The sequence below is a fragment of the Epinephelus fuscoguttatus genome, linkage group LG3 (assembly GCF_011397635.1).
Source record: "Epinephelus fuscoguttatus linkage group LG3, E.fuscoguttatus.final_Chr_v1".
NCBI classification, from domain to species: Eukaryota; Metazoa; Chordata; class Actinopteri; order Perciformes; family Serranidae; genus Epinephelus; species Epinephelus fuscoguttatus.
Window position 1 is genome coordinate 6,327,509 of NC_064754.1, and position 24,167 is coordinate 6,351,675.

The 24,167-nt window shown below is 39.0% G+C and overlaps 1 protein-coding gene across 1 annotated transcript; it reads right to left on the minus strand.

Annotated features, from left to right (window-relative positions):
* Window positions 1-12: 12 nt before the first annotated feature.
* man2b1 (mannosidase, alpha, class 2B, member 1) lies at window positions 13-22,895 on the minus strand. Its single transcript, XM_049571879.1, is given in 24 exon segments — window positions 13-890; window positions 6,810-6,912; window positions 7,079-7,228; window positions 7,878-8,102; window positions 8,229-8,309; window positions 9,132-9,219; window positions 9,612-9,713; window positions 9,910-10,028; window positions 10,905-11,025; window positions 11,168-11,265; window positions 11,402-11,584; window positions 12,054-12,170; window positions 12,616-12,723; window positions 13,000-13,109; window positions 13,385-13,463; window positions 15,484-15,604; window positions 15,724-15,923; window positions 16,068-16,213; window positions 16,378-16,510; window positions 18,206-18,399; window positions 18,486-18,659; window positions 22,340-22,442; window positions 22,754-22,873; window positions 22,875-22,895. Coding segments are annotated over 24 exon segments (3,000 nt in total). The 3' UTR covers window positions 13-786.
* Window positions 22,896-24,167: the final 1,272 nt, after the last annotated feature.

Genomic DNA, 24,167 nt, shown 5'->3' on the forward strand with positions numbered 1-24,167 from the left:
TTGAACACAAAGCAAGAATAAAAGATTTTATTATCAGCTGCTCGATCAGTATAAAATCATGTTCAAACTATATACAGACATTGGCAGAAATACAAAGGTAATTGCACACATCAGGCAGTCGGTACACGTTGGCACCAGTTCTGTTGGAGACAGTAAATCTCTAAGGATTTGTGATCTGCTAAAAATTCTAAAAAATATGGTAAAAAGTCAGTTTTGGGGCTAAAAATGTTCCATGGTCAGTTTTGAGGGATTTGGTGCTGTTGATGTGTCTGTAGTACCAAAGGCAGCTTAAGGAAATTCTGTACATACTGCGTATGTCTCGAAGGAGGAACATGTTCGTTCATTCAGTGTCAGTAAGTGGTAAATCATCATGTTTGGACGGCCGTGAGGAAGAGACTTGCTTTCTCTGTTCAGAGCTATTCAAAATCACAGCTGGGTTTCCAAAAACATCTTTAGATCCGGGTTATTTTTCTGTAAATGTAAAACAAACCGCATCTCGACATGTTTCTGGAATCCCAGCCGAGGCATGTGTGGCCACAGGGTTGATTTAGTAATGTGGGCAGCGTTACGTATCGCTGCGTTCACACGCAAATTCAAGCCATGTGCGAACAGCCTCTCGTTCTTTGTAAACAGAAGCCCTTTGATTTCCTTCTTAAACATTCATATGTTTTCAAATTGGTATAGAGATGTCCTCGCTTAATGGAATCAAACCCAAGCGAGAGGCCACAGAAACTTAGATTAAAAATTGTGTCGCCAAAATGCCTGCAAACCAAGGCGTGTGATTGGCTATCTGAGGCTGACCCTGAGGAGGAAGGTTCGGATCTCCATTGGCTTCAAGGTCACCTCCCATCCAGAGGGGTCACGGAACGTCTTCAGCAGGGGCTTCTCTCCTGAAAAATAAATGCAGCTTGTAAAAATGAACAGAAAACAGACATAATTTCTACAAATGCGTCGTACCTTACAAACAGCAACAGCAAAGTAAAACAAATTAATTCTACCTCTTCCAAAATGAGTCTTGCTGAGCCACTAAAACACCCCGCAGTTTGCTATTAAAGCTGTGAACCATAACAATACATTTATGACTCATTATATTACACTGCCTGCTTGATTGGTCCCTGCAGGGAAATAGTCTTTATAGTTAAGATGGCTGTAATGGAGCAGTGATTACCACCCTTGTAGAATTAAAAAGCGTCAGTGGATTTCTGTATTCACCCTCCTCTCCTCAATCTACTGCTCAAACTGAACACAGCCCTCAACCATCAGCCAAGTGGTCCATCCGTGACTGGCAGCTAACCAGCAGCAGCTTCCTGCCAGAGAGCTGACAAATGAGAAAGATTCACCAACATTTGGCTGCCTGGTGTTCATTTTTGCTGAGAGTCAACTGCAGTTCCAGTACAGGTTCATCTTTGGTCTCTTCCCTTTTCATACTGGAGGTCAAAGGTCAGGGTTGGAATTTGTTCTGTTACTGACAGGCGCTAAAGTGATCTCTGCCTGTAAAGTTTACTATGACTTTTTAGACATTATGAACAATTTTTTACATACTATTCTGACTTTTTTTTCAGAATTTTGGACGACATACTATACTATGACTTTTTTCAGAATTTTTGACGACATGCTATACTATGACTTTTTTCAGAATTTTTGATGACGTGCTATACTATGACTTCAGAATTTTTGATGACATACGATACTATGACTTTTTTTCAGAATTTTTGACGACATGCTATACTATGACTTTTTTCATGATTGTTTTTTCAAAATTTCTGAAGACATCCTATAATGACTTTTTTGACATACTATGGTGTTTTTTCATAATTTCTGACGACATACTATACTATGACTTTTTTTCCAGAATTTTTGACGACATATTATACTATGACTTTTTTCAGAATTTTGGACGACATGCTATACTATGACTTTTTTCAGAATTTCTGATGACATGCTGTACTATGACTTTTTTTCAGAATTTTTGACGACATGCTATGCTATGACTTTTTTCATGATTGTTTTTTCAGAATTTCTGATGACATACTATACTATGACTTTTTTCAGAATTTTTGATGACATGCTATGCTATGACTTTTTTTCATGATTGTTTTTTCAGAATTTTTGATGACATACTATACTATGACTTTTTTTCAGAATTTCTGATGACATGCTATACTATGACTTTTTTTCAGAATTTTTGACGACATGCTATGCTATGACTTTTTTCATGATTGTTTTTTCAGAATTTCTGACGACATACTATACTATGACTTTTTTCAGAATTTTTGACTACGTATTATGACTTTTTCAGAATTTTTGACGACATGCATAATTTCTGATGACATGCTATACTATGACTTTTTTCAGAATTTTGGACGACATACTATGACTTTTTTTCATGATTTCTGACGACATACTATACTATGACTTTTTTTCAGAATTTTTGACGACATGCTATACTATGACTTTTTTTCATAATTTCTGACGACATACTATACTATGACTTTTTTCAGAATTTTGGACGACATACTATACTATGACTTTTTTTCAGAATTTCTGATGACATGCTATACTATGACTTTTTTCAGAATTTTTGACGACATGCTATACTATGACTTTTTTTCAGAATTTCTGACGACATACTATACCATGACTTTTTTTCATAATTTCTGACGACATGCTATACTATGACTTTTTTTCATAATTTCTGACGACATACTATACCATGACTTTTTTTTCAAAATTTTTGACGACATACTATACTATGACTTTTTTTCATAATTTCTGATGACATGCTATACTATGACTTTTTTCATAATTATTGACGACATACTGTACTATGACTTTTTTCATAATTTTTGACGACATACTACATTGAATTTTTTCATAATTTTTGACGACATGCTATACTACGACTTTTTTTCAGAATTTGTGACGACATACTGTACTATGACTTTTTTTCAGAATTTTTGACGACATGCTATACTATGACTTTTTTTTGTTTTTTTTTCCTTAAGATATTTTTTCAGGCATTTTTGTGCCTTTAATCGATAGGCAAGGTGAGTGTGAAGGGGGGAGAGAGAGAGGGAGTGACATGCAGCAAAGGGCCACAGGCTGGAGTCGAACCCGGGCTGCTGCGGCAACAGACTTGTACATGGGGCGCCTGCTCTACCACTAAGCCACCGACGCCCCTGCTATGACTTTTCTGACATACTATGGTGTTTTTTCATAATTTTTGGACGACATACTATACTATGACTTTTTTTCAGAATTTTTGACGACATACTACACTATGAAGTTTTTTCATGATTTTTGACGACATGCTATACTATGACATTTTTTTCATAATTTTGGACGACATACTATATTATGATGGGGTTTTTTTTGTAATTTTTGAAGACATACTTTACTGAGATGTATTTTCGAGATCTTTGACCAAAATACCATACTATGATGTTTTTTCATATTTCTGGACGACACACTATACTATGACTTTTTTTCTTTTTTTAAACATACTATGATTTTTTGTACATGCTATGGTGTTTTTTCATCATTTTTGGAAGACACTATCCTACGTCCTCAGGAGTACAGGGAGAAATCCTGAGGATGTTTTTTGACTCTGGTGGCATCAGCCATCTTCTACAGAACGGCATGCTGGGGCAGCAGCTTCTGAACAGCTGATGGGAAGAGATTCAACAGACTGGTTAAGAAGACCAACTCTGTCCTGGGTTGCTTCATGACGCGGTGGAGGTGGTGAGAGAAAGGAGAATGACAGCCAAGCTATTATTCCTTCTAGAAAATATGTCCCACCCCATGCAGGACACTGACAGCACTGGGCAGCTCCTTCAGTGGAAGGCCGCTTCAACGTCAGTGTGTGAAGGAGAGATACCGCAGGTCCTTCCTGCTGCTTTCAGACTTTATAAACAACACTGCTCCCAGCGGACCACATATACAAAAACTGACCATCAATTGTCCCATGCTCAATATCAGTATATACCAACTGTGCAAAATGAGTGTATGCTAAATTGTGCTATACCTATACGTCCAACATTCATAAGCCTGTCAACTGAATAAAGGGTTTTTTTTTTTACTGTTTACTTATTATACTAATGTATGTTTTTCACTGATGGATACTTCTCATATCTGTCTTTTTTAAACTGACACTGGCTGATTGCACTATCCCCTTTGCTGCTGTTATGATGCAAATATCCTCAATGTGGGACTAATACCTTACCACATGACTGTTTTTCTTTATGAAAAAAATGTGACTTTTGACATACTATATTATGACCTTTTCAGAAATACTATATTATGATCTTTTTTCATTAATCTGGATGACATACTATACTATGAGTTTTTTTTCATAATTTTGGACGACGTACTAGACTGTGACTTTATTCCCTGAATTTGGACGACATACTATACTATGACTGTTTTTCATGAATTTCGACGACATACTATATGCTATGACTGTTTTTCATGAATTTCGACAACATACTATACTATGACATTTTTTCATGATTTTTGACGACATACTATACTGTGACTTTTTTTCATGAATTTGGACGACATACTATATACTACGAAATTTTTTCATGAATTTGGACGACATACTATATACTACGAAATTTTTTCATGAATTTGGACGACATACTATATACTACGAAATTTTTTCATGAATTCGGACAACATACTATATACTACAAAATTTTTTCATGAATTTGGACGACATACTACACTGTGACATTTTTTCATGAATTTGGACGACATACTACACTGTGACTTTTTTTCATGAATTTCGACGACATACAATATACTACGAAATTTTTTCATGAATTTGGACGACATACTATACTGTGACATTTTTTCATGAATTCGGACGACATACTATATACTACGAAATTTTTTCATGAATTTGGACGACATACTATACTGTGACATTTTTTCATGAATTTGGACGACATACTATACTGTGACATTTTTTCATGAATTCGGACGACATACTATATACTACGAAATTTTTTCATGAATTCGGACGACATACTATATACTACGAAATTTTTTCATGAATTCGGACGACATACTATATACTACGAAATTTTTTCATGAATTTGGACGACATACTATACTGTGACTTTTTTTCATGAATTTGGACGACATACTATACTGTGACTTTTTTTCATGAATTTGGATGACATACTATATACTACGAAATTTTTTCATGAATTTGGACAACATACTATACTATGAGTTTTTTTCATAATTTTGGACGACATAGTATACTATGATGTTTTTTCATGTTTTTTAACAACAGACCATACTATGAAATTTGATCATGATTTCTGACAACATATACTACGAAATTTTTTCGTGAATTTGGACGACATATTATACTATGACTTTTTTCATGAATTTGGATGACATACTATACTATGACTTTTTTCATGATTTTTGGCAACATACTATACTATGACTTTTTTTTCATGAATTTGGACAACATACTATACTATGACTTTTTCATGAATTTGGACAACATACTATACTATGAAATTTTTTCATGAATTTGGACGACATACTATACTATAAAATGTTTTTCATGATTTTTGACGACGTGCTATACTGTGACATTTTTTCCTGATTTTTGACGACATACTATACTATGAGGTTTTTTCATAATTTTGGATGACGTACTATACTATGAAATGTTTTCATGAATTTGGACGACATACTATAGTACGAAATTTTTTCATGAATTTGGACGACATACTATATTATGACATTTTTTCATGATTTTGGATGACATCCTATACTATGACATTTTTCATGATTTTTGACGACGTACTATACTATGACATTTTTTCATGAATTTGGACGACGTACTATACTATGAGGTTTTTTCATGATTTTTGGACGACATACTATACTGTGACTTTTTTGACACACTATACTATGACCTTAGTTTGTTATATTATAATATGATTTTTTCTTACATAGCCTACTATACTATAACCTTTTTTGTCATATTACACCACTTTTATTACCTATTTTTGTAACACTATACTATGATCCTTTTTGATATACGACATACTGTAATGTGAATTTTTCTACGACATTTTTATGCTGTACTATGCTTTCAATTTTTAAGATTTATCTTAATGTCATACTTTACCATGACATGTTATACTATCATTCTTTTTTTTTTTTTTTTTCTTTAAATGAAATACTATGGCAGGGGTTCTCTGAGTTTTATGACTGAGTGCCAATTTAGGAAACCAGCATATGATTGAGGGCTGCACATGAAAAACAACTTGTCATTCCTAACCTGAGAGACACTTGTGAGGGGGCCACAGTTTTACGCAGTTAAACGTAAGCTCAAAATGTAAGCTGGTGGAGTGGGCCACGTATGATTAAAATGAGAGAAATTATGTCGTATACCATCATCCTTATTCAACGTCAGACAGATTGGTAATGATTAATTTATAGTGTTCAAACAAACTCAACAAAAAAATCATGACTTGAAATGGCTCAAACATCAAAAGCAAAATCTAGATTTAAATCAGGAACTTACTAACAAAAAAATAAACAAGATTATGAATCATCTTTGAGGACTTTACGCTTTTGGATTCTTGGTGCTATGGATGCATTTCTGTTGGTATAAAAGAAGATGACTGATACCCAACTCTGTTCCAGTGGTGTTCTACATTTCAGCTGGAAGCTTTGAATCTGGGATGATCTGCACTCATTATTTGTTCCTCCAGCCCAGATTTACTTTCAGCCTGTTTAGAGCCACTGTGGCAAAGTTAATAAAAGGTGTCCTGTACCTGTCTGTGGTGTCCACTGAAAACGTGTCATCTCATCTTTCCACTGATTGGCTGACAGGTTCAGTTCAGACATGCCCAGCACCTCCAGAGTGGAAAACAGCTTCTACACAGACACAAAGCAAGACAGGGAGATAGAATCAGCAGTTATAGTAAGCCAGTAATGATTTGTATTATAATCTACAGTCATAGTCCACAATCATGATCTAATCATTTCAGCATTCGTTTATCATAAATGTATTTAAGTATGAGATGTTATTTGAATGACTGACCTGCAGGTTGACAGTGACAGGCTCTGAGTTGACTTTGCTCTCCCAGCTCTGGAACTGATGCTCCAGTCTCAGCAGCACCAAGTCTTGGTCCCATTGTGTCAGTGTGAGCAGGTGGACAGCAGGGGGCAGCGCAGCCTGCAGCCCAGAGAACTACAGACAGACACACAGACAGAGAAAGGCTGTAACTGCAGCCAGATGGCCCATTCACATCATTTGTCTAAATAAAACATTTAAAAGTTGCTCTGACGTGTTTTTTGATTGATCTGTTTGAGGAATGCTGCATGAATTACGGGACATAATGTCTCTCTAATTACTAGTGAGACGTTAACACTACGTGTCACTGTTAATCATGAGCTCTGAAAACATGTCAGTACAACGAGAGCTTAGAACAACAACAGCTCAGCCTGCTCTCCTGAGATTTTGTGAAATGAAAACAGTGTCTGAAAATGCAAACATGCTCAAAACAGGACAGATTTGGAACACATACACAATGACCCAAATAGGTAGTAGACTGACCTGCGGTGGAAATTGCTCTATTTTTAGCATTTTATTTATGTCACAAGCTCTTGTTGACACGATCTGTGTCACACGGGTATAAAAAAGCAAAACACAAATCTATCTATCGGAGTTTACATGATTATTACTCCTTAATATTAAATGATTTGACCAGTGAAGACAAACACCTTTTTGCATATGGCAAATTCTTCTCATGACCTGCGAGATGGCACCCGACATGGTTGCCTGGTGATCTGTATTGCAGCTACACAGTCAGTTTATTGCACCACTCCTCTTCACTCACCTCCAGTTGAGTGTTTGGGTGCAGATCTCCATTGGTGAACGTCAGCAGTGGCTGCAGTACCATCTCCTGGGCCAGAGGGCGGTGTGCATCAGCTGCACTGGGCGGGCGGTCGAGGGAGAGCAGGAGGCGGCCTCGGACCACCAGGCCCTCTGGGAAGATTGCAGAGGACTCATTGAGAGGCTCGGCAACACCCCGAACATCATCGTACAGCAGCCGGCGGTGGAGCTGAAGGGGAGGAGGGGGAGACAGTGTGTTTGTTTGTGTGTCAGAGTGAGTGTGTGTTGGATGAACTACCTGAAAAGGATTAGCCTACAGTGTGAAGCAGAACTGAAAGGTGTGTGTGTGTCTTACCATGATTTCCAGAGAGCCGTTGTGGATACTGCCTCCTCCTTGGGAGCGATCTGTCACCACAGTGAGTTGGTCGTCGTCATCCTGAAAACACACACATCAAACATTAGTACGGTGAGGAGTAAGGCAAACAATCTTTCATTAGAAAACCTCAAACATCCAGAAATAAAGTGCAAAATGTACTTCAGACAATCTATAAAGACCTGGTTTCAAACCAACCTGGGGGTCCCAGCCCTGCTTTACAGGGGGCGTTGTGACGCCTTCTTTATTTTAAGAGGGTTAAAAAAATAAAAAATGAAAATTTAGATTATTATTAAAATATAAACTTCTCTAAGGGCCCGGTGAAGACCTGAACACAAGATATATTCATAGAGCCTTTACTCTTTGCTAAACAGCCTCATACTGCATTAGAAAAGTACGCTGTTAAATTAACCTAAGAACAAACAGAACAATGGTCAAGAGTCAGGCAAAAGAAAACAATGAATTTGTCAAACAAGAGGCCTACTAAGTATGTCTGATTGTTCAAAAATTTAAATATAAATAATACAGACAGAGAATCTGAGAAAAAGTTACTAAGAATATCAGGAAAACTCACCTCTGATGTAATATTCACTCAAAATTCATCCAAATCACTTGTTTTACACAAACTTCCTGCAGTTATTGTACAGTTTATCAGTTGTTCTCTGCTGTTATGCACTGCAAATAATATGAAATATCCGTAAAATCTGTCAGAAAGCGGGGTCGTCAGTCTACTCAATGATTGAACAAGAGTCCCCTAAGGAAAAGTGGGAACAACTGCTATAAAGCTCATTGTTAAATTTTCATCTGGTCCGTTTGCTTGGTAAGAGGTGGATTATTTCAGACACAAACTCACACACACACACACACACACACACACACACACACCTTGATGAAAGCACGGGAGTTGATGGGGTAGTAGTTTCCAGCAATGGGCTCCGACTGTCTGAGTTTCCAGGTGGGTCTGAAATCTTTCCTTCAGGACAAAACAATAAACACACAGCTATCAGAGCTTCTTTACATGCTGTCACTCAACAGTACTGTTTTTGTTTTTCATCAAAATCCAAATATGTCAATCTTGTTAGATTTTTTTATTCTAGCACAGTTTTACAGTTTCCTATGGTCTCTTTTTTAGGGTGGCTAAAATACCGTCTGCTGCTGCTCCAGTCCACAGCAGTACATTACTTCTGTATGGAAACTCCTGCCTGCTTCTTTAAACTGGGAGGCGTGCCGACCGCCATCTACTTTAGGTAATACACTGACTATGGATAAGTACCAAATACACACCCATTTAAAAAAAAATTGAGCTTTCTCTTTACGTTCATGACAATGTATTTTCAACATTTTTTAAACATTTCCTTGGCTTACTTTCTCTGCAGCACCTCTCTGCCGTTGGAATCGGTGTAGAAATATTCAGAGGTTTTGATGCTTGTGTCCAGACGAGTGATCACTTCCTTCCCCAGGTCATCACTAATGGATAAAGAGAGTGAGTGAGGAATTAAGCAATGTTTTTGCTTGGAGTTATAATAATTAAAGTAAAAAATAAAAGAGTCAAAATCCCAAAAATGCATCCTTTAAAACATTTACATATTCCATCTTCCATTTTACACATATGCCAGCATATAGACAGATCACTTAACTGTGTATGTGATAAACATAAACTCACGCAATAGGCAGCGGCCCGACGGTCCACTCCAGCTCCAGAGCTCTGCTGTCACTGTAGAGACGAACCACCTGAGACACCCAAGGACCAAACCACTGCCTCACCTCCTGCACCACGGGGGTCTGGAGGGAAGGGAGGGGAGGTGGATACAAATAGAAATGAATAATACATTTCAGTCAGGGGCGCTTTAGTCAAAGAAAACTTTATTTCCATTTGCAGTGTTATATTCGGCAGTATGGCTCTGTTCTGGGGCCTCTCTGCCTGACTTCGAGCCTATGCAGAAAGCCTCGTCCACGCACCTACACGGAAAGCATAAGGCAGAGAGAGCACACCTTACTGCCCTTCCACATGCTTGAGCAAAAAGCCTTAAGGCAGAAAAAACACACTTCTCTGCCCTTCCACACACTTGAACAAAAAGCCTTAAGGCAGAGAGAGCACACCTTACTGCCCTTCCACATGCTTGAGCAAAAAGCCTTAAGGCAGAAAAAACACACCTCTCTGCCCTTCCACACGCTTACGCAAAAACCTTAAGGCAGAGAGAGCACACCTCTCTGCCCTCCCATGGAAAGCCAAGGCAGGGAGAGCAACAGCAAAGACCCCCCGGGAACAAAACAGAGCAGCATCATGACAAATAGAAATGACATTCAACAGTCAGACACAACATAAAAAGGAGGAGCTGGGGTGGAGGCAGGTTGCAAAGCAGCTTGCAGAGGAAGCAGCAACAGTAGGCAGGTCAGAGCGGTTTAAATAGGGCACCCTGAATGAGATTTGCCATTTGGCTGCTTAGAAAGAACAATGTGATCTATCAGCTGACTCCCTTCCATCAATACAAATAAATATAATAAACAGATGTTTAAAAAAAACCTACAAACTCAATTCAATTAAATGTCCCTTTTTAATTAAATCTAACATTTTAATTTAGACTAAATATAATAATATAAATGAGACAGTGTCATATGATAAAGCTGAACGTAGCGGTGATGCTGCTCGCCGTCTACCTGAATGCTCTCCGTTACGGCTGTCTTGCTGATGATGAAAGGTGTGGAGGAGTTGGGTCTGAATATGTAGGCACCTGAAGGCTGGATACTCAGTAAGTTGTTACCATCACTGGCGTTGTACCTGGAACATACAACACACAAACACACACATAAAAAGCATGTGTCAAACAACAGGGAAGCAAAAGTCCTCTTTCATATAAGGGGTTCAAACATGAAGCAGCTCATTGTATTCAAGTGTGTGTGCTTCTATCAGAGACACTCACCAGTAGAAGTTCTGTGTCAGTTGGATGGTCTGTTTGGTCTCCAGGTTGCTGAGGCTGCTCAAGAGGCCGGTGTCAGGGTCAAAGGTCACTTTTAGGTACTGGAGCATGTGGACACATAAATATACAAACAATAAATATAAATCATGCTGTTTGTTTTCTTTCCCGTGAAGCATTGTGTACTACAATTCTCATTGTGCAGCACAAAGGAAGTGTGTGATGATGCTGTGGTGAGACCTTGTTCTGGATGGCTGTGGGCGTGCGGCGCTGTGTGGAGGCAGGTGGAGGCCCATCCTGAAGCTGGGACACAGAGTAGGTGGTGAAGCCCAGAGGAGGAGCCTGCACCTGGAACACCAGCTCGTTGACAGCGTAGCCTCGGTTCCTCCTCACCTCCCGGGTGGCTGTGGAGACTGCAACCACCTGGAACAGAGACACAGAGAAGCTGTTATCTTAATATGCTTTTTGGTTCCCATTTCCAGTCTGACAAGGTCTCAAAAAATGCTTTAAAGTCTTAAGACAAAAGAAGAAACACACACCACAGCTGCAGGGTAATGGCTAAACAGGGTAATCTAAATTCTGTAGGACCTACAGATTATTTTATAAAAACCTGTCAACTCAAAAACTAGGTCTGAGCCGCACATTTTAAGCTTCTTCTGGAGTTTTCGAATGAAGATAATATCTTTGAGGAAGTCATCTTGGGTTTTGGAGAACATTAAAGAACTAACTGATTAATTGAGAAAATAAACGATAGATTAATTGACCATGAAAAAAACTTCTAGTTGCAGCCCTGATCAGTATCATCTCCATCATATGTCTGACAACTGCAAAGTTTGTTGTCTGTTAATACTGCCACACAAACACACACACACACACACACACACACACTGACCTGGCAGTCCACAGATCTGCCTTCAGCGTCTGATATGACGTATGCCGTTCCATTCACCGGCAGCCTAACCGGCCAAGTGACAGGACGGGCGAGAGGGTTGTACACATTGACTGAAAACTGAGAGAGTGAGAGACAGAGAGAGAGAGGGGTGAGATTGAGCATTGTCCAATAACAGCACAGATTAATATAAGTTCAGATACTTTATAGTTTATATTTACACACGGTAAAAGTATTTTCAATTTAAGGTGAATGTTTATTTATTAATTCACTGACAGTCTTGATCTAAGACTTGGTTTAATGGGTTTATGGTAAGAATGAGGTCATGTCAAAGGGGGACTGAACCCATTTTCAAAATTCATACATGTTACTCAATACTGATTAAACTTTCCAAGGTCATCGAAATAACATATTGAAATTCTTATTTTAGGACGTGTTCCCCTTTACGGTTAGGTTCAGAAAGTTATGGGTGGTTTGGTAAGAGGTCATGGAGTTAATCCTACTAAAAAAGGGGCCCCCACAATAACAGTAAGTGAAGCTTTTTTTATATGCGTGTGTGTGTCACCTTTTTGCTGGACTCGGTGAGAGGACACACACTGATGTTGAGGTTGTCACAGTAGACTCGCTCAGCAGTCGAGCCACTCAGAGCGGCCAGACTGTTACTGACCAGAACCTGAGAGACAAATCAAAGTTAAAACTCTTAAAAAACATGCAAAATGGTGTCAGCTTGACAACTGGCTTTGTAGAAAGTAGCATCTCCAGTAGGCTTGATAAGCCCCATAATAAGCATTTACAGCTGATCCAAATAAACAGTTTTGTGTGTGTTGTGTTCCTGTGCAGACAATACAAAGACTCTACCGCAAAAGCAGTTCCACATTTTCTCACAATATGAGCACATAAATATAGAGATTATGCTGAGCAACAAGATTCTGTGTGCAGCGTAAAGTACCTGACAGTGTTGCCAGCCGTTAGCGAGCCTCCTGGCGTAGTCGTTTGCTACATGTTGCTTCTCTGTGCCCGACACTGCGTCATGGTGCTGAGCCACCGCCATGGCTTTCTCTGACAATGAGAACCAAAACAAGTACATGTCAGTCAGTCCTCTGTCTGGTCTCCCATTATATTTATTAATGTTAAGACCACTGTGACACTGAGAAATATGACAGGCCATATGTGGTGACTTAGTGAGCCATTAGTGACTTGGCATTTGGCGAGAACTTTTCTCCCTGTAGTATAAATGTGACCACAAGATGGAAGCACAAAGGCTTCTGTCATCATCAGCCAGATGTCACCAGTGTTGGTTTTTTACAGTAAGAAGTAATGTAACAAACTCTCACTCATGGTCTGACTGTCGCCCTGCCCAAAGGGTCCCTTCCTGGAGACGGGACCACCGAGTACCTCCAGCTGGTTACATGTCTGGAACAAAACAAAGCTGCACAGTTACAACAGTCTGCAGAGCTCTTCACCAGAGTACAGATGGAGTAGTACGACATTAATCAGATGACTGTCAACAAGTCAACATGGGGGAAAAAAGGGAGTTTGGTGCGGTGCAGTTGTCTGGATTTGTCTGAAAGGATAACCTTTACAGAATCCCTCGACTGCACCTTGAGATTAAAGCTAACATATCATGACAGCACGCTAATGAATGCCACATGCCTGTGAAAAATCACAGGCCAGAAGCTGCAGAAAAAAGGAACACACTATTCTTCATGGCTGCTCTCAGCCTGCTTTGTCTTCTTTTAGACGACTGAAAGAATCCGAACTACGACAGCTGCCGTCTGAAACAGCACTTTATCTCTTAAATCACTGATGTGCTGCTATTATTCCTGTCTCTATACAATGGTATACATCATAGCTGGTTGTGATACTTGTTTTAATTATTCATCATCATTACTTTACTTTCCTCAGGAGGAGGACATGGGAGGTATGGGAGGTTGTTTGTTTTGAGTGAACTCATCAAAACATATTCTGATCAACTGTCTTGAAATGGCCATAACGTATTTAGGTTTGAATACTACAGAGCTCACTGACACAGGGTGTCAAACTATACTGTCAGCATGTTAGTCTACAAGCTGTAGGTGAGCATATTAAAGGGACAGTGCGGTCGTACAGGGTATCCTTAGACTGTGTATTACACAAAGTTAACGCGGTCGGCACGTCCCCAGTTTGGAGAAGCAGGCTAAAATCTGACAAGGAAGCTAAGCAATGAACTGTTGCCGAGGGTCACCAACAAAACCTATTTTAGCCACTTTAAAAGAATCAGTATCAGTTTAAGTGAGTGTTAAATTTAGAATACTGTCACAGTTTTACCTTTCTGTCAGACAGTGATTTCCAACAAGGAACTGAAGCTGTTATATCGCTCTCTTCTAACTGACTGACAAAAATGGTAATTTAATATTGCTGAACACAGGAGCTGCTGGTCTACTGCTGCCTCCATCACTTCGTTAGTTTGTATTATTGTGTGACTTTAAAAGGGCTTGTTCTGATTCACCAAAGTCACACAACAAATTGACTGAAGTAGCGTTGCAGCGGTATATCAGTTTTTAAGTAACCCGTGATATCAAAGTTGACGGTTATCATACTGTGTACATTTACTTATCTATGATATCAAACAAATGTAACTAGACAGACCATCTTAATTTTATTTTAGTTATTTTCAAAAGGGAGACTTTTATACACAAACTTTCTTATAGTAATAAAACATTTCTTCAGCTAAAAATAAGCCTTCTGTTGTCATAACTTTAAGGGTCATTGTGACTTATAATAATAATAATTATAATAGTAATAATAATAATAATAATTCTGCAACAAAATAATAAATAATAATAAAAAAAAAATAATAAACTGCAACATTTTCTAGGACGGTTATCATACTGTAAAAATCTCATATTGCTGGAACCCTAGATCGAAGCAGTGGCAGACCAGCTGCTCCCATGTCCAATGAGCTAAAATGACTGTCAATGGAGTCTGGTGGCTTTGACAACAGCGTAAATGGGGAACTAAAGCCATTAACTGTTTTTATGGTGAGGTATAGCTGTGGAAATATTCTCAACATTGCGCACACTTCAACTGATGTTGAATTTTCTCTGTGGCTAAAAAACATTTTGCAACCCCCAGTCCACAGCAGTACATTACTTCTTGCTTCTGTGGCAGTACTTGTGTCTGCTTCTCCAAACCGGAAGCATGCCACCACCATTTACTATATGTAATACATTGACTATGGATAAGCACCTCATACAACTTCAAATAATACAAACTACCCATTTAACGTGCTAACTACAAAAAAGAGTAAGACATGTCTTTAAATGGCCTCTACTGATGACATTTTCTTTGCACACCAACTAGAGCAGAGTAAGTAAGTAATCCAAGTAATTGGATTTTGGCTTTACATTAAAATGAAACCAGGTTCGAACTCCAAGAGTGAACCCAAAACTACCTGCAGGTTGCTGTTGCTGATCCTCTCGTAACGCTTCAGCGCTGGTCGGCTGGTAAAGTAGCCGGTCCAGAAGTCATGAGCGTCGTCTGCATAGGGGAAGAAATCGTCCGTCTTCAAAGCCCTGGGTTAAAAAGACAATGAAGTTGCAGCAGAAAACACACAAGACAGCTCTTTATGGTGTCATTGCGGATATAATTCTGGCACCATTACTCCAACAAGCTGATCTACAGCTCATATTACCAGGTGAGGTTTGCTCTGTGCAGCTCCTGGAGGTAACAGGACGGGGTCGAATAGAGGACGTTGACTTTGACGCCATTCGCCTGCTGGGCGTTGACGTAGTGGATCAGCTTGTCCAGGTTCTTGTACCACAGGTTGGCATTCTCATACTGGAAGTCTGAGCCCATGGTCATGATAATATGATTGGACTTATACACCGAGGCCTGAGAGAGGAAAAACATTAGACAAATTAATGGTTTCCAAAAAGCAACAAAAACATGTGAAGCTGTTTTGTACACAAGCTTATGTACTTAATTAAGAGGGATTCATCAGTCGTGTGTGTATGTGTGTGTGTTTATGTGAGATACCTGACTGTTAGCGATGGCGAGAAAGCGCTTCACCACGTCATCAACATTATAGTCCTCCAGGTCAGGGTCGTCTCTGATTGGTGCGTCATCACAGGACTGGTCCCAGCAGAAGCCCTCAGGAGGGTTGTACCCGTTGGGAAGGATCCCTGTTGTGTGTGTGTGTGTAGGGGGGGTAAAGGGCAAAGGTTAAATTCCAAAAAACACCCCGCCCCTGGTCATGCACCTCATGTGAAAAAATATTTCTTTTTATAAACTGAGTAAACTGGCCCTTTAAAGAGATGTATTTGTGCATGTGTGGGAGTTTTGCTACCAGTGAAGAGGTCAGCCACGGGGGGTGTGAGGCTGTCAGAGGCCCTCCACAGAAGCTCCTGCTCCTTCGTCCCCATCCTGCGAGCACGGTCCTGGTAGTCCAGACGACCAAAGAAGAAGCCGTCATACCCCATCTGAAGAAAGACACACAGGTAACAGTTAGTCTTAAGCTCAGAGACGTTTAACTGGGTGGCTGCAGGCTGAAGCCACGGACAGACATGTCTTAGGACCCTGACACACCAAGCCGACTCACGTGCTGTCAATGAGTGCTTGTCACCCTAGTTTTTGCCACAAGTTGGTCCTTGTCTGCTTTTTTCAGACGATTCATATGTTGAGTCAGTGTCAGAGACCGTGGAGCCCGTCAGTGAGTGAAATGACTCTGATTGGAAGTTCAGCTCAGTGGTAAAGAAGAGTAACACAAGTGATGAAATCAAACATACATCTTAAGCCGAGAGAGATGTGCAGGAGTGTGTCCTAAAACCCAGAAATAAGTTAGCATTTGTTCCCTTGTCTTAAAGTCAATTGGTTTTTGGTTAGACGCCTGAAATAAGGTCTGTGATTCACACAAGCTTAGGTGACTTTCATATTTGGTTCTACAACATAAATTACGTCAGTAAATAACCCACTTGTGAAGTTTTTACATGTCTTGAAAAAGGCTTAATGAGCCTACAGAACGTCATCACGCCAAACACGGCATCACTGCCTCACTGTGATGGCGCCTTAAAGTGATGCGACTGTGGTGTAGTTCGTTTATAGCCTTACATTAGCTTATTACTTCTGGGGATTGTTTTTATGCTTCAAAAATTATAAAGGTGGTGTTCATTTGTGAAGATTATCTTTCTGAACAAAACGTGTAAGTATCATAAATGTTCGTTTTCCACAGAGCTTCTTTTCTGCAATAATCCACCATCCATTGGGAAAATGCCATCTGCTTTTTGACGAGAGAACCAGAGTGAAGCTAACTTCCATGTCAGCCTACAAAAAAATGTCATCCCTCTTCGAATGACAAATTCAGGCTACCGCCACCTGCTGGTGTGGAGAGTTATCTCCTCTTATGCAGGTTCAGAACGTAAATGCTAGCTGGCTGTTGGCTGTGGACTTTACAGTGTGCTCAAGTGCAACTTTTCGGTAGAGACACAGGCCATGTGAGGTGGCGCAACAGTCGGCCTTGTTGCCACTTGTCATTGATGTCAGTTTGGTGTGTCTGGGCAAGTAATTTAAAGGAATAAGTGTCATTTTGGGAAATAAGCTTATTAAGTGAGAAGATTGATGTCACTCTGTGGTCGGCACAGAAAATATGAAGCTACAGCCAGCAGCTGGTTAGCTTGGATCAGCATAAACCAAGGAGAAACGGTTAGCCTGGCTCTGTCTAAAAGCAACAAACTTCGCCTACCAGCACCTTTAAAGCTCACCAATTAACAGATTACATCTTGTTTATTTAAACCAAAGTGTTCTTAAAGTCTCCGCTGGTTGCCTGGCAACCACAGACAAACAACAGGGGCCTTGTAACGCAAACCTCCTATGACGGAAATCCTATCTTATCTCAGCTTAGGATGGCATTTAGGATTTTTGGTATTACAGCAACATGTATCCAAACTGCATTTAGGAACAAATCATATGTTATCTTAGGACAGTAATATAGCTGTTATAGAACCATCCAAAATCAGGGATTCCCAAAGTTAGGAATCATAAGTTAGGATGGTATAGACCCCGTCCTAAACTCAAAATATATAAATAATATAATAAATATCGTCTGATGATTAATTAATAATTACAATTATAATTGTGTATTTCCTAAAATGTTGAACTATTCCTTTAAGATGAATTACCTGTGCAAACATGGAGGCGTGTTCTCGGGCGTGACCGAAGGGGTCGATGTGCCAGGCGACACGGGGACGACCACAAGGCCCGAAAGTCTCATTGAGGAACCTCAGGCCCATGGTCATCTGGTCGATGACGGCGCTGTAGTGGGTGGTGGCCTCGTCACTCATACACCAGCCGCCATTCACAAACTCCAGACGGCCTGGAGGAACGGCGAGGGGAGTGTTCAGAAGGTTATGAAACCCCTCCAGTGTAGATGTAAATGTGTGGTTGTGTTGGTTCCCGTACCTTCATTCACCAGCTGTTTGACTGTCTGCTGCATGCTGGAGCTCTGCTGTTTCCACCAGCGGTAGAAGAACGCCGTCTCCACGTAGATGAACCTCCTGTCAGGATTCTTCAACAGCTGATCCACCACTGAGTCCAGGATGTACTGCACCCCGGCATGCTGGATGTCGTTACGATCTACACACAGATTCACACACATATGCATAGATGGAAGACAAAAGTGACAGTGTATGGATTTAGCCACTGCGATGAGTGACAAAAAAAATCTTTGAAATATATTTACTCAAAATAATAACCAACATTTTTTTAAGCTGAATTAAAAAAAAACACTAGTGTCCAGATGTTTTCATATCAACAGCAAAGAGCGAAACACTGAAAAATCTCTGAACATTATTTTCTGTTGCTTTAACCTTAAATTCAAACCTCTGTGCTTACACTTAAAATGGATCAAAGTTTGCATTTATGCACATTTCCACACATTATCTATCCATTAAAAATCTCTGCTGACATACCCACACACAGGTCAGTAAAATATGATGGTCACCTGCAGAACACGCGGCCGCTCTCACTATAAAAAGACATGTGATGCACTAAAACTATAAAACTGTTACTGCAGTGTTAGCTTGTGAGGACAGCAGCTGGCCGCAACAACAAGACCTGAGACCCCCACAGGGGCAAGGTCTCCTGATCCACAGGCAACACACATTGTAAAGTCTCCACATCTGACTTTACAGTAAAATTTGGGATTATTAACTTTGCAAATTGCACATTTGCATCCTCTTTTTGTAGACCATTTACATTTAAAAAACAGATATTACATATTTTTAAGGACATTTTTTTTATTTTATTTCTTTCATGATGTTTGACTATTGCAGTACTTGTTTTTACTTTTTCTTTTCTGTCACTTTATTGATTTGTTTTCTCTGACAGGGACAATGCACTGTTTCTTAGCTGCACTAGTGAGCTATAACCTAATTAACATCTGTAGTCGATGGGCAGGAAACAAAAAATAATACTTACGTTAAGAAAAATGAAACTAGACAAGACAGTACATATTCACCTTAAAGCAACAACATCAGCAACAGCAAGATTTTACAACATAAATATGCAGTCTGTAGGATTTAGTGACATCTATTGGTAAAGATTGTGGACTGCAACTAGCTGAAACTTCTCATGTGCTCCAAGCATTAACTACTGGCAAGGATTTTTTTAGTGTTCATTTTTCAAGTGGTTTCTAGCAGAAGCTGAATTATCCACAGAGATATGCTGTTCTGTTAATCACAGACAGGCCATTAGCCCAACACCTGCAAATGTGTGCCAACCTTTTTTCTCTGATAATTTAAGTTTGTGGTAAGTTTTTATCGGGAGCCGAATTATCTGCAGAGGTCTCTTCCTCTCCAAAACAAACGGGCCTGTTGTTTTAAATTGCTATAAACACTGAATAAAGCAATTTCACGTTAAAAATAGTAGTTTTTCCAACACTGTTCAGCTCGTCCCAGAGGGGATGCTAACTACAGCGGCCAACGTGAAGACACAAAAACACAAATGGCCCTATCTGGAGCCAGTGTTTGGTTTGTCTGCTCTGGGCTACTGTAGAAACATGGCAGTGCAACATTGTGATCTCCATAAACGAGGACCTGCTTCTTATGTAGATATAAACAGCTCATTCCAAGGTTATAAAAACACAATGATTCTTATTTTCAGGTGATTTTACACTAAAGAAAACACACTGTTTATATTACAGTACATGTCTGCCAATATCCCCCTAAATCCTACACACTGAACCTTTAAAACACACTCAGTGTTTGCATTTAAAGCTGGTCTGAACATGATTCGGTTGATTTTAGCCATGACTTCATCTTGAATTTAAAATCAGTAAAGCTGCAGCACTCTGATGTAACTTTGTACTGAGCTCAAAAAGTTCAGTGCTCTAAGACAGAGGGCTGATCTGCCAGACTCAGCAGATCTGCGCTGTACAGCACAGTCACCTCTGTTGAGCGCAGTGATATGTTCTCTTTTAATGGGGGAGGAACCAGATTATTGATCACTAAACTAACATCGGCACGGCACATAAGGCTGTCAAAGGCCAGGAGATTACACTTCTGAATGATGGTACGAGAATGGTAACTTTGGCAGCTTGTTGTCCAGCGCCTTCAGTGTTTGCTTTTAAGTGTTCGCAGTGGAGCAAGTGTTGTTTTTCTTGTTCATTGTTCTGTACCAAATCACTGATGTTGATTCCTTTTATGTGAAAACCTACTTGGCAATAAACATGATTCAGATGACAACTGACAGAAGGCATGATATGACAGGGCATACAACGGTCATGAGAGGGCTGATGAGATAATGTCCAACACTCTATTATTCATCCAACTGAGGAGACAAACTGTTAACATGAAAACCATTATAAAAACACCTGTAAAAAAAAAAAAGTGATGTAAAAAAACTGACAGTTTAAATTTTGTGTATAGGCAGACGTGACTGAAACATGTAGGGACCAAAGTGCATGTGTGGATGGCTACAAAGATTTGGTTTATTGATTAATTCAGTTTACACATTCTGTCACTGCAGCACATGGATATATTGGCAAGCATGATGGGATAAAATATAATAAATATGTTTTCTTTAGTGTATATTTACTTGAAAATAAGAATCTTTGTGTTTTCGTTACCCTAGAATGATCCATTTAGGGAGTGGGTCCTTGTCTATGTAGATCACCATGTTGCACTGTCATGTTTCTACAGTAGCCCACAATGGACAAACCAAACACTGACTCTAGACAGGACCATCTGTGTTTTCCTGTCGAAGCGTCTCCACAACGAGAGCATTCGAAAAACACTGACTTTTGTATTTTGAGGTGAAACTACTCTATTCAGTGTTTTTACAGGTTTAAACTACCAGGTCTATTTATTGTGGTGAGGAAGAGACCTCTGTGGATAATCCTGGTTATGGTAAAAACCTCCTCAAGGTCTGGATCTTAAGTTTCAGAGAAAAAACATGAGCACACATTAGCAGATGTTAGGCTAGTGGCCTGTCTCCAACATGCCAAACAGCATTGGAAAAACACTTATTTGTAACGTGAAACTGTTTTATTCAATATTTTTAATGGTATAAATCAACAGGTCAATTTGGTTTGGAGACGAAGAAACCTCTGTGAATAATTCAGCTCCCAGCAGAAACCTACTGAACGTCTGAATTTTTAGTTATCAGAGAAAAAAGTTGAGCACATATTAGCAGGTGCTTGTCACAGACAGGCTGAACAGCATCAGAAAAAAAAACACTGATTCATATTGTGACACTCCTTTAAATCACCTGGTTTTGTTTGTTTAACAGAGGAGGAGACCTCTGCAGATGATTCAGCTCTTGGTAAAAACCTCCTGAACAATGAACACTGGGAGAAGCTTCAGCTGGTTGCAATCAGCGATCTTCACCACTAGATGCCACTAAATCGCCCTAAATCTTACACACCGTTCCTTTAAATTTTTCATACAGGCAGAAGTAAATGAGACATTTCGAAACCAAGATACATGTGTGGATGGTTATAATCATTTGACTTAGAACTATAAACTTGGCATGCAATATAAATAACAAGTCTTGATTAATTAAGTTTACAAATTTTGTCACTACAGCACAAGATAACACTGCATGTATTACGTTTTAGCCAAACGATCATTTGTTATGTAGGGTTTTTTATTCTAATCTCTAATCTATGATGGTGTTACTTCGCATGTTCTAAATATAAGTTTAACTTCCTGTATTTAAAAAAAAGAGGGGAAGTACCTAAGTGTATTCAATGTATGTGTGTGTGTGTATGTGTGTGTGTGTGCGTGTGTGTGTGTGTGTGTGTGTGAGACACTGACCTCCATAGTAGTACTGGTCAACAGTCTTGAGCCAGCCGACGTCATCGTGTGTGTGAGGGACCAGGTGGACATTCAGCATGTTGGGTTTGGTGGCATGACATGACTGCACACACACAAATACACACTAAGGAAGGACACAACTACAACACTGGACTACTACACTACTCTACTGATAATGAAGGCACAGGGTCAGAGGACACACAATATTCAGACATATAAGAAGAAATAAACCCTCTTTTTAATGTATATTCTCAATATAACCACACTTCCTCATACAAACAAACTAACAAGACGTAAAAGGAGGATGAGTGAAAGTGAAAGTAGCTGGAAACATCTTCAGCTTTAGCAAACTACTCATGTCACACACATAAACATACTACAGTCATAAAAGAGCAGAACAGTAACGTAGCTGACCTCATATCCGCACGTGACAGACTGTTTCGTCTCCTGCCCGACAGGAAAACCTAAAACTCCACCGAGGATGAAGAGGAGAGTAACAGCAAGCTGCTGCTTCCTGGCCGCCATGTTGGAAAGTCAGCCGCAAATCATATGACATCTGTTTACGTTGGCTGAGGTCACGTGACGAGACTTCCTCAGGAGCAGTCATGGGATATTTGTTCCCTCAGTTGGGACTGTCAGGCAGCACTGAACGAAAACAACTTATTGGATTATTATTTATTATTTATTTATTGGATTGGCAAAACAACAACAACAACAACAACAACAAAAAATATGAATTATATTAAAAAATATTATAGATAAATAAATGAATATTATTTTGCCAATCCAATAAACAAATAAATAATTACTCTCATAAAACATGCTGTTGATAACAGAACATACCTTACATTTTTGGTAGCATTTGGAATTTTATATATGGTATTATACCTCTGCAAGTATTTTTTTTCTGTCATCACTAATCTATTCATTTCCTAATAATCAATTAATTATTAATGGTAAAACAAATACAACTGACAAGTTAAGGCAGGGGAACATCTTCATATTTGAGAAACAGGAACTACTAAATATTTGGCTGTGAGTGTGATAAATTAAATGAATGAAATTAATTCAGTACCAAATCTGTTATTTTCATCAATAATTTTCATGTCAGCTGATCTATAAACTGATCAAAAGGTGCCCTTTGGTCAGAAAAGTTAGTCATTATTTTGAAATACAAAGTCATTTTGAGATTGGATCCTGGTTAAGTAATTATTTTGGGATAAAGAAGTTATTATATTGAAAAACTTCCTTGATCTATCTAAATAATTACTTATTTACTTTACTTTAGGACCCTACCTCAAAATTGTTAAATTAATGAGAAACCAAAACAATGACTTAGTATCTATAATGAGAAGCGTTCTCAAAATTTAGAATTAGTATCTGAAAATACTGAGAAATAATGACTAATTTATCTCAAAATAATGGTTTGGGATATCCAAATAGTGATTTACTTAGGAACCTATCTCAAAATGACTTAGTATCTCAAAATAATGAGAAACCCCAAAATAATGTTAGTATCTATAATGAGAAACTTTCTCAAAATTAGGAATTAGTATCTCAAAATGAATTTGTATCTTAAAACGATGAGACATTTCTCAAAATGACTTTGTAACTCAAAATAATGACGTAGTATCTTAAAATGAGAAATCGTCTCAAAAAGACTTGGTATCTCCAAATGGACATGCACAGCACCTTTCTAGTATTTTGACCACTCAAAATTCGTTAACATTAGCTACTTGTGACAATCACACACAGGTGGCTGAAGCTACCATACAGTTTTTAAACATTCAAACACACTCACACAATTTGAGACTCACCTGAGGATTCT